Here is an 11,603-nt window from a genome sequence, read left to right as displayed (position 1 = left end):
CAAGACTGACAACAACATATAGTTACTTAACTCCGACGTCCCATTAAAAGTGTTCACATTTTCTTTTTTATTTGTCCCATTACAAACGTCCACTTTTGAAATTTATTAGTCAATTTCGAAGTTCACCCTTAAACACACACACACTTAACATTAATAAACAATATTTATGGACTCAATTTCCAAGGGTATTATTTTCATTTGGTAAACAAAAAAAACAATAATTTAATCTACCTTAAACTTTTTGTTTTTCAAACTAAAACACTTTAACCAGAACGTTCTTCATCTTGGACCCATCCTTATCAAAATCATATTCCATGGCTTCTCAAGTTCGTTACGACTCAAATCATGCTCACTCGCATAATATTCCATGTGCCACATGTCTTGTTTCGTTATTATTGGATCAATTCTTTATGATCCACCTCACTAGGGTGCACCAATTCACATGGTTCTCCAACTCCTTAGGCTATCAGGTGTCGGCTTCGATTTGCCGCCCAACATCTGACGTGGCTAGCAGCGTCGGCGGTGAACACCGGCCCAGGCGTGTTGGTGCCGCCCGGCGGTAAACTTCTCATGGAAATTTTACCGTAAAAAATGTCGCTCTCCTTTCCCTTTTAAAGCTTTTCTTTTATTTTTTTCCTTTGTTTTAAAAAATGTAAGAGAGAGATCTAGCAATAGATGGGTGTTATGTGTACAGAGAGGGAGATGATGTAGAAGATGAGGGCACTTGGATAAGATGTAGCAGATTTGTAGTGTTTGGTAAATTTTGAGGTGCTTGTTTGTTTTAATATGATTAAAAATTTAGTATTATTTATGTTTTATATTAGTTATATTAATATATTAAAATCTAATATTAGTTATTTTTGAAACACCAGTCTTTTTACACATAATATTATAATTCGTATATGATTATTTTATTTTAGTTATATAAGTAATAACAATATTATTTTATTTGGAAAAAGAGAGAAGTGATGAATTGGTAAATTGGTAACCATTTCTATAGTGTTGTGAAATATAGTAGGGTGGAGTGGAGTATGACGTGACGTTGACATATAGTAAGTTGGATAAGTTATTTTATATATTAAATATGAAGAATCCCAATTAAACCCCTGTGTATTCCAAATAGGTACAAAATACCAAACATACTCGTGCATGTCAACAAAAATGAGTTCCAATACCCGTACCAAATAGGCTAAATCAGTATGAATATAGATACATGTACAAGTACAGTACAGAAACAAGTACCACTGTTTGAGGCAAAATGCATATCCCTACTTTCTACCAACTTCTAAGGTGTTGTATCTTTTCCTTCTCAAGTAAAATGAACCTTGAAGTTCATTTAATATAATATTCGCACGCATAGAAACCAAAAGTCCATGTAGTGATTTGTATAGAGCCACATACTAAATATTTCTAATATGATCATGATTTTCAGACTAAATAATTCTAATATGATTTTATGAGACAAACCAAAACTCTTTAATTGGATTATGATTGAAAACAAAAGGCCCATATTTTACTGACAATGATTAATTAAGAATACTGACATTCCTACTACAAACGCCAAAGTTCCATGTTATTCATTCCGATCACTCAACTTCGTGCATCGATACCTCATTCATTTTAGCTTCGTTTCGGAGGTGGTTTGGTTCATTGTGATTTTCTCACTAAGACTGTTCAATCATGGTTATTTGCATGTGCTTCAATATATCATGCATCCTTTTTTCACCTGTTTTTCCTCACTCTGTACGTTTTCAAAACTCTAATGTCATTATTAGTTATTATAAAAGTCTAGATTTTTTTCATTGTAGTTAAAAGAATTGTCACCTTGTGCGGTGTTTGCATCGGAAATAGTTTCTTCAAAGACTTTATTAGCCGAGGATGAATGATCGATCCTATTTCACGATCTACGCTTCCTAATTCTTCTCGGAGAAAATTGGTAGAACTCAAAATAGTGATAGCCCACATACATGGGCACTACTAGTTTATTAAGGAATCTACTCAAGCACAAGATAAAGAAAGATAACTCAAAACACAACACCGACAAAAAGAATACGTGGAGAGATATATCCGTGAGTTAGAGAAAATACTAAAGATTTTGGTTTATGACCGTTGAACAACGTTCACTTTGTTAATTATTCCTATCAATCCGTGTATATATATTAAAGATTTTGAATTTTGAACATTACAAAACGGTCATTTTTTGTTGATTCTTTTTTATTTCGAGATAATTTTGAATTTTGAAATTTGAACGTTATGAACACGTCATTTTTGTTTTTATTATTTATTTAAAGAAGATTTTGAATTTTTAAATTTAAACCATCTTTTGTGGTGATGAACTTTTTATTGTAGAAAGTTATTAGCAATAACACTCTTGATTACTAAACAATCATTTTTGTTTATTTCTTACTTTTTACATATAATTTTGAATTTTGAACCACACTATCTTTTGTGGTGACACTTCTTTTTAACTTAGAAAGTTACTAGCAATATAAAGTGATACTTTTAGTTAAGGATTCATGTTCAACACAACAACGAAGCTGAAATGGGCGAGTCAGCAAATGTTCCCGCCATACGTATAACCATCCCATGCCTTAGAAAGGTCGGGTCTTATGTGAATAGTCTTTACATACCTTCGAGATACCGAATTTGTGTTATATTACCCTTAGGCTCCCAGAATGTTAGGAAATAAAGATTCCGCATACATGGATAAAGAACCTGCACACACAGAGCATTGTTTTATGTAAACAAAATCACATTTTTAATTTTAATCAACTGAAGAAGATGTTGAAATGATTAATACCTGGGTTTTGGATACCATGGGCGGCTCTTTTAGTTTCTTTAAAGACTTTATTTGCCAAGGATGAATGACGAGTCCTATTGCAAGATTTATGCTTCTTAGTTTTTGTTGGAGCAAAATGGTAGAACGTAAAAATAGTGATCATACCCCTCATACATGGGGTTTATTGAGGAATCTACTCAAGCACGAGATAAAGAAAGATGAAGCAAAACACAACAGCGAAGAAAGGACATATTTGTGAGCTATAGAAAATCACTAATATATAGGGAGTGTTTGGTTTATGACCGTTGAACAACGTTCACTTTATTAATTACATTTGATTGACTGGTGTATATATCGTAAAGATTTTGAAATTTGAACGTTAGAAAATCGGTCTTGTTATGTTGATCATTCTTTTTATTTCGAGATAATTTTGAATTTTGAAATTTGAACGTTATGAACACGTCATTTTCGTTGATTACTAATTTTTTACGGTTGATTTTGAATTTCGAAATTTAAATCATCTTTTGTGGTGGTGAACTTTCTAGTTTGGAAGAACATTTTAGTTTAGAAATTAATTACTGAACGGTCATTTTTGTTTATTTTTTATTTTTACAGACAATTTTGAATTTCGAACCACAGTCGTAATATATATAATTATTAAATTATGGGTTTGTGAATTTCTTCTCGAAAGTTTCAAAACAAGCTAAATAAGCTACTTTAGATGTGCCTGTAAGGGTAAAATAGTCATTTGGTAAAAAGGTAACAAAACGTTAACCAAATTAGCGAAAATGGCGTAATTTGTTCCAACGTTTAAATAAATAATACTCGTTGTAATTTTTAAATTCACGTTGGTTGAGGATTCATGTTCAACACATATTCCTTAAAACATATTTCGCACTCTTCTTATACGAACATGTTAGACTCCCCGAAAACAAAAACTAGAACAGTAGGTGCGCACATACGCCTTTCTCACTCGAAAGCACGGGCCTCTGAGTTTATGAAAAAAGATGGATGAAGTTGGTAAATAAATTTTATGGGAGTGCTTCTCTCTATAGTACGGAAAACCCATGTGAATTTTTTCCTCTACTCGGTTGTAACAGTCTACTCTTTCTACTTGGGACGAGTTTGGGACAGTACACGTATTCGTACCTATACCTGTACCGGATTGTACCCGTACCAAAAATCAATAAAAACATCGAATTCATTGACGATATATTGATTTATTTAAAGAGCGAGTCTGACCATGCTGAACATCTAAGAGAAGTATTGGAGGTTTTGAAGTAAGAGAAGTTGTATGCTAAGTTTTCAAAATGCGCATTCTGGTTGCGCGAGGTACAATTTTTAGGTCACGTAATCAATCCTGAAGGGATTACTGTGGACCCAGCTAAGATTGAGGCAATAACGAATTTGAAGACTCCGGAGAACTCGACTGATATACGCAGCTTATAAGTTTTATGATGATAAGTGGTGACGACCGATATGCTTAAGGTATCGCCTTGGAAAGTAATCATTCGGTTAAGGAAGAGAAGAACGTTGAGGCCAAGATACATTGGATCGTAAAAGATCAAAGAGCATGTAGGCGAGGTAGCTTATAAGTTTGAGTTACGTGTTGAGTTCGATCTAAGATCTAGTTTAATAGGTACTAAAAATGAATAGTATCTTATTTAAATGGTATGCTTTTATTTTAATGTATTCTCACACTTTCTACAAAATAATTATTGTTTATTTAAATCATTTTATATATATGCCAATTGATGATAACGACGTTTTTATAAAATAATGAATTGCGTAGAAAAGGTTTTTTTTTAACTAATTAATAATGCAAAATAAAAAAATACAAAGAAAATAAAAAAAACATAATAAGGCAAAAAAAAGGGGGGCACTATATGCGGCGTATAGCTTTATACTACGCGTATAAAGAGGTGCATCCCGAATGGGGCGGTTTCTAGAGAAAACCCACTATTTAAATATGTCAATTCTTTAATACTATCTATTTGTCAATATTTACATATTGTATCATTTTAATTTAATTCCTTACTATTAATAACTTAAAGTTAGTTATAAGAGTTAGGTTCAAATGAGCAATTAATATACACACAAAAAAAAAAGTGAAGCAATATAATCATAGTCAATAAGGAAGAAAATGTACATAAGGGGGTTCATAGTTAATGGGCCATGGGTCTTGCCCATATTGCTCATAAATGGACTCCCATGTACGAATTAATTGATGCATAAGCAGTAGAGGTGTACAAAAAAACCAGCTCTGTGCAAATTGAATAGAACCGGTTTGAAAATAAAACCGATTTCACCCAAACTGTCGGTTTTGAGACCGGTTCTCCTTATGATATACCAAACCAGTTTTAAAACTGGAGCAGTTTGAGAAAAAACCAGGTAAACTTGGTTTTAAACCGAACCAAGCTGGACAAGGTTGACCTCTCTTGCTTCTAAACCGGTTTCTAACCCGAATTGGTTTGGGTCAAACCGGTTTTGACCAAAACGGTTCGGTTTTATAAACCAGTTTGGTTGGGGAAAACCCCGCTTTTGTACTCCTCGAATAAGCGTAGACATGCAGATAAAAACAGTGTAACTAGTTAACCAAAAATGGAACCAGATCGGTTTGAAACTAAAATCGATTTCAGCTGAACCGGTTCTCAAACCTTTCCAGACCGTCGGTTCGTGTAGCGGTTTTGACATTTCTCAACCAAACCGGTTTTTTTTTCCTACAACCCTTTTTTTGTATGGAACCGGTTTAAAAACCAAACCGATTGACCATAAATGTATACTTTTTTTGGGGTGGAAACAAATGGATTCTAGTAGATGGGCCAAGTGGGATTGTAGCCTATATTTTTTTTACATTTCATTTAGAATACTGAGGAAGATCATTGTGGCCCCTCCTCATTCTCTACAGGGTTCCAAACATTTCTTCAACATAGGTGACAAAAAGGTTAGGAGGCTTTGGGTTCTCGAGGCTGGTGTTGGTACATAAATAAATGCATTATGCATACTTCATAGGTTAAGTTAAATTTATACTACTAACCAACAAAAATTATTGTACAAGACATCTGACCATAAGAGGCAAATAGCACTTGAAAATAACATTACAAGTTATCATCCAGCCCTATGCTGTACCACAAGTTTACTGGAATCCCACAGCACTCTCTTCACACCAATGATCTGCTCCGAATGACCATATGATGTGCCGGTAGCATGACATGGGTGCGGAAGGCTCGTCCATTTATCCACCTTAAGATAGGTGATATCCACCACACACAACCCTGATTCATCAAGGTTGGCTCCAGACCATGACCCACTTGCTTGGTGCACAAACCCCTTTCCAATCTCGTCTCCTTTACCATCTGTCAGCACCACAAACTGGCCCGGCTCATGCTTAACTAACTGAGTTGGTTGACCAGTAGATGGAGTTGGGTCAAAGAACTCATCAGCACTCTCGAGGTCAGGGTCGGTTCCTGATCCACCTTGTTTGTCAGTGAAAGCAATATTGTCACCACCAGAAGGACCTTGGTTATCCTTGGCAGCTACACGGGCTAATTTGGCTTTACGGTTATTCACCCTGTTGCGCATTAACAACAACCATTAAAAGGAATCATTATATAACGGTTACATGAAAACAAGGACAGGCTTACTCACCAATTCTTAAGCTGTGAGGAAGTAATTTCTGAACCCTGCAATATCAAATCAGTAAACATTAAACTATTGTTTCAGGAAAAAAAATGAAAATATGATTTTCCTAAATTAAAAAGAGATGCAAATTTTACATACATGAAGACTAAGCTTTTCAGACCATAATTGTATGGAGGCGGCATTCCTCTGCATTTCGGGCTCAATTTGTAAAGCCTGTTCGATCATGGTTATTTGCATGTGATTCAATATATTGCGCTTCCGTTTTTTCACCTGTTTTTCCTCACTCTGTACGTTTTCAAAATCTGATGTCATTATTAGTTATAATAAAAGTCAAAATAATTCATTTTACTTAACAGAATTGTTACCTGATGTCCGGTGTTTGCATCCGATATAGTTGTTTCAACATTTTGAGCACCTACCTCGGTTGCCTTAACAGCCATGGGAACAGGAGTTAAAGTTGGAGCCAGATCTGTCCGCTGGTTTTCATTTCCAGTGAGATTTAACTGGTTTGCTTCTTCCACAGGTGAATTGTCAGACATGCCCATATTCCTACCTGCATTTGAAGAATTTTGACCTGTACTGTGGACCTCCTACACAATTAAGTCCAAGATATTTCACATTCATGATCTGAATTATGTGTGGCGATTATTACAATCATATAAAGTTATTATTGAACTTGACAATAAACAAAGATAAGATGTGAAGTTTTACTGTAACTCGGTTGTTATCAGATTCCTGCATAATTAACGGTTCCAGCTGTTCAATGAACAACCTATACAAAACAAAAACAGAAATGAAGATAACCACCTCCAATATGTCCCAATATGGCCATACCTAGAGGTGGCACGATGGGTGTGCTGGTTAACGGATCAAATTAGGTTCAAGTTGAGATGGATCAAATTATGATTTACCTAAACAACTCCACGTCATCATTATTAAGGAATCCAGGAATTAAAGATTCCGCATACAGGGATAAGGAACCTGCACACACAAAGCATTGTTTTATTTGACCAAAACCACATGCTTTTGAACTTTAATCAACTAAAGAAGCTGTTGAGATGATCAATACGCAGGTTTTGGATCACAATGGCAGCCTTTTCAGTTCTTGAATTACTAGAAAGATCCTTTTGAAAGCACTGCATGAATGTGTTCAGGAAAAGATCTTTCTCCTCTGTGAATAAAACAAAAAAGTATATGGTCAAAATTGGCACTTAAGCAAACATCCGATTCAGAAACATATGATTATAGCATTCACCTCTACATATATCAGGAATAAAACAAGTGAGATTTGCCACGACTTTAACCAGCAACGATGTTTTTTGAAACGCATAGGAAGTCCGAGGAACGAGTGATGGATTGAAAGTGGATTCTGGAACATCTGATGACGTCAGCACACCCAAAACCCATCCAGATGCTGTAAATGAATCATAATCCAGAGTAGCATCTTCTTCAGCAGGCCTAGATCCAGAAGAACACCAACTAGACAAGAAATCCGCATGTGGTTGCAAAAATATTGTGGTTAAAACTTCAGTCTGCACAGAAAAAACACAACAATTTCAATAAATGACATTTATTGTAGATAATTAGTGTGTTAGATATAATTACAAATATGTTATTTATATAATATAATGATTCAGACGGTTTAAAACTTACAAAATTGAGGGTGATGTATGATCTAAAATTAGAATCATCAGAAAGAACGTCTGTCAGTCGCATTGCATTCAGTTGTAAAAGCCCTCTCGGGTACGTTTTGTCTGAAAAAGAAGCGAGCGTGTTGAGATCACGAAATATGACCTTCAGCAATTCAAGAACCTATATCACACAATTTCATGGAAGCTTTAGTTTTGTAAGTAGTATTATAATATAAACCTTAATATTCAAATTAATTAAAAGAAACCTTGGATATAGTAGACTTTGCTAAATTCAAACCCTTGGTAGTGCTGGCAGCCACATCCAAGAAAGACACACTTTCTACTTCACAAAGATTCAGCAACTGCAGAAAGAAAACACTTCATTTATAATCATAGTGAAATTAATAAAACATGGTTTATAATTATAACTAGATCTTACAATAGATAGCACTTTTGATTTTAGCCTTGAAAACACAGCCATAAGATAAGAATCTTCACAGAATGGCAATTTCATGATGTCATTAGCCAGTAAAAGAATGCCACCTTCTTCACATAGATCCTGAAGGAAACAAAAATTACAGTCAAACCGCATCATAGTTATATTCAATTAATGTAGATATGCAAATTTATTTAATGAAATACCTTATTCGTAACGAGGCGCTCTCTAAATAACTTTTGTTGGCAAAGTGACTGAAGGAACTGTAACGATGCCTCCGTGTGCTGACATATTCGGTTGACTTCAGCAAGATTTGATTGCATGCTAGTTTTGTCATTTTGAACAGACAGCCTTACTAGAATAAACTGGATGTCCCTATGAACAGCAGCAAAAGATCCAAAAACAAATGTATCCACCTGTCACATATTCATCAACCGCATTTTCTCAAATAAAATATTGGACTACTTTTTAGATTTGAAATAATAGACATAAGGCGTAACATGTCACCTTAGGGTGTGCAAGCAGAACCGGTTCCAACTCATTCCATTGTGATGAAACAAATGCTGTTATTAGATTTAGACTGCAAGCCAACAGTGCTGAATGCAGTGCAGCGAGTTGACTTTCCTGAGTCAACAAAAATATGTGTGAGTGCAGAACAATAAAGGTAAATAAAGAGCTAAACTTATGTAAATAATAGAACTATGTTAACCTGTCTAAAGCCACTAAGAACCAAGATCATGAAAAAGATTAAATCAAACATCTGTTCAGATATTTTCATGTCCTCAAGCAAAACCTGTATTATGGAAAATAGTTTATAGACGAAACATTGAAAATCAAAATCAATAATAGGAGTAAACTCATTTATCGTATTTACCTGCTCAAGTTTAGTATTACGAGTTGCAAGATCATATAAGGCATGCAAAAGTCTAATCCCGCCTAATAAGTATCTAAGAAGTTCTTCATCTTGTTTGGATTCTAGAAGCTTCGCAATCAGATGCCAAGGTAAATATCTTACTAGTGTTTCCAAATTAATCTGAAATATCAATATTGCATATCATAATAATATTAATCGGGTCAAAAGCTTAATGATAAATAATATGATTAATGTAAACTTTACCAACCTGTTTTGATGATTCGTTACTGTCGGTCCATTGAATGATATCATTATCAGCATCCCTGATTAACTTACTAAGCTCCAGAGTACTTAGAATATGCAAATCCTTGACAGCTGAAACCAAATCAATCGGCTGCATATAGAAGCAAATGCTAAAATAAAAGTACCGATAACACGAGTTACATTGACCAGACGTGTGCGTTTACAATCATATACACAATAATATACCGTGTAGTATCTATTAACAAAAACACCACTTTAATACATTTCGCGTGTTAAACCTTTTAAAAAATATTCTATATGTGATCGATCACATGTAACTCGCTAGTAGTTCCTTCCCATAGCAAACTAAGACGAATTGAACCAATTTAGAATCAATCCACGGTAACCAATATAAAACATAAAAAAAAGGTCTCGACAACAAATGTAGCACTGTATATATGACCAACAAGTATATAACTTTTGTTACACCACAAAGTTGCAGGCCACCACTATGGACGAAAATTATAAACATTTAGGTCTAAAACAGTGGAACACAAATCACTAAATATGCTGCATTTACTACCAATAACTAATAATATCTAGAAAAGAGTCATCTCACTTTGTTCCTACCAGCTTAATAAAACTATGATGAACACAATGATTAAGAACAGTTTAAACAAACTGCACAGAGACGAAATACATTAACAACCGTCCACAAAACCAGCTTAAACCTTTTAAAAAAAGGATTCTATATGTGACACCGCTCTAATACATTTCGCTCGTTAAACCTTTTAGAAAAGATTCTATATGTGATCATGCGTTACTTGTTAGTAGTTCCTTCCCATAGCAAACAAAGACGAATTAAACTGATTTCGAATCCATGGTAACCGACATAAACATCCAAACAAAAATAATAATAATCATTTAGGTCTAAAACAGTGGAACTCAAATAGCTAAATATGCTGCAATTATTACAAATAACAAATAATAATAATAATAATACCTAGAAAAGAGGCACCTAACTTTGTTCCTACCAGGTGATCAACAATGACTCGTAATAACCGAACCGAACCGAAAAGAAACAAGAAAATGAAAGTGAAAAATATAAGTAACTCACTTGTAGAGTGGTGCTTGACATCTCCTCCTTCCCAGCCCTCATTTTGATATGCAACAAAATGTATTCACTGCTTCACAAATAAACCCTAGGTTTTAGTTAGGGGCGAAAATAGGTACGATTAAAGGTTAAATTATGAGGTAAACACTTACAAACTCTGTGGTAATTGCAGTCGGAGACGCTAATTATGCAAACGGTGTGAGGAGTAAGCAGAGACTATATATTCTTTTTGAGTGTAGAAATGAATGAAGGTGTTTGTTTTATAGGGTGTGACTTGTGAGAGATGGAATTTCAAAATATATGATATATATGTTTGTTTCATGAATACAATTACAATGATGATATAATCGTATTCAGGGAGTGTTTAGGATTCCTTATTTTACCACCTTGTAACTTTTTATTAAGTTAATAAGTTATAATATTGTAACTTATGAAACTTTTCCTCTCACAATATAAATAATCCCAAACACCTTATTACTTTTTAAAAAGTTTATAAGTTATAAGTTGATAAAATTAAGCAATCCCAAACACCCCCTCAATGATTCTATTTTAGCTTAATTTCTTTAAGCTAAATATTAGCATTCTAAAAACATTGAACGTTTAATTTTCTATTCTAAACTCTCGTCATTTTATCATTCTATCAAAATGAAGGGTTAAGCTATTCTATAAAGATTAATAAAAATTAGAAGTGTAATAAATAATTAACATGTATTAAGTGAGGATAAATCTAAAAAGAATATAAAAGTAATAATACATATTTTCTCACTTCGCATGCAAGTCATATGTTAATTTTCCTATCATTTTAAAATGTCTATAATTTTTTCCTATGGTATTTTTTAAAAAAAATCACCATAATAACAAGCGTTTTTGCATCTTTAATATGATTATGATTTTATTGTATAAAA

At 33.9% G+C, this 11,603-nt stretch overlaps 1 protein-coding gene across 2 annotated transcripts; it reads right to left on the bottom strand.

The window, feature by feature from the left end:
* Positions 1-5,823: 5,823 nt before the first annotated feature.
* LOC143553338 (nodulin homeobox-like) lies at positions 5,824-10,908 on the bottom strand. 2 transcript variants are annotated; one of them, XM_077043360.1, is made up of 18 exons: positions 10,845-10,908; positions 10,702-10,738; positions 9,610-9,735; positions 9,363-9,521; positions 9,198-9,281; positions 8,996-9,112; positions 8,695-8,904; positions 8,492-8,611; positions 8,319-8,414; positions 8,075-8,233; positions 7,677-7,953; positions 7,491-7,592; positions 7,333-7,402; positions 7,133-7,193; positions 6,787-7,011; positions 6,560-6,706; positions 6,428-6,462; positions 5,824-6,350 (listed from the first exon to the last, which is right to left on the bottom strand). In XM_077043360.1, exons 2-18 carry the CDS (start codon positions 10,720-10,722, stop codon positions 5,888-5,890), a joined length of 2,472 nt encoding a protein of 823 aa, XP_076899475.1. In that variant the 5' UTR covers positions 10,723-10,738; positions 10,845-10,908; the 3' UTR covers positions 5,824-5,887. The 2 variants fall into 2 exon arrangements, with proteins under 2 accessions (XP_076899475.1, XP_076899474.1); XM_077043359.1 differs by lacking the exon at positions 10,845-10,908 and having other exon boundaries at positions 10,702-10,742.
* Positions 10,909-11,603: the final 695 nt, after the last annotated feature.

This window comes from Bidens hawaiensis, unplaced genomic scaffold, assembly GCF_021521415.1.
Source record: "Bidens hawaiensis isolate Kalapana, Puna unplaced genomic scaffold, B.hawaiensis_p1.1 tig00017166_1, whole genome shotgun sequence".
In the NCBI taxonomy this organism is placed as follows: Eukaryota; Viridiplantae; Streptophyta; class Magnoliopsida; order Asterales; family Asteraceae; genus Bidens; species Bidens hawaiensis.
The sequence above is the reverse complement of the archived record's forward strand: the minus strand, read 5'-3'. Positions and strand labels throughout refer to the sequence as shown.

Bases quoted from the DNA above. Each gene is read 5' to 3' on its own strand.
- LOC143553338 (XM_077043360.1), bottom strand. From the start codon at position 10,722: ATGTCAAGCACCACTCTACAA. The intron at 9,113-9,197 runs GTTAACATAGTT...TTGTTGACTCAG, and splicing joins TTCTTAGTGGCTTTAGACAG to GAAAGTCAACTCGCTGCACT. The intron at 7,954-8,074 runs GTAAGTTTTAAA...TTTTCTGTGCAG, and splicing joins CATACATCACCCTCAATTTT to ACTGAAGTTTTAACCACAAT.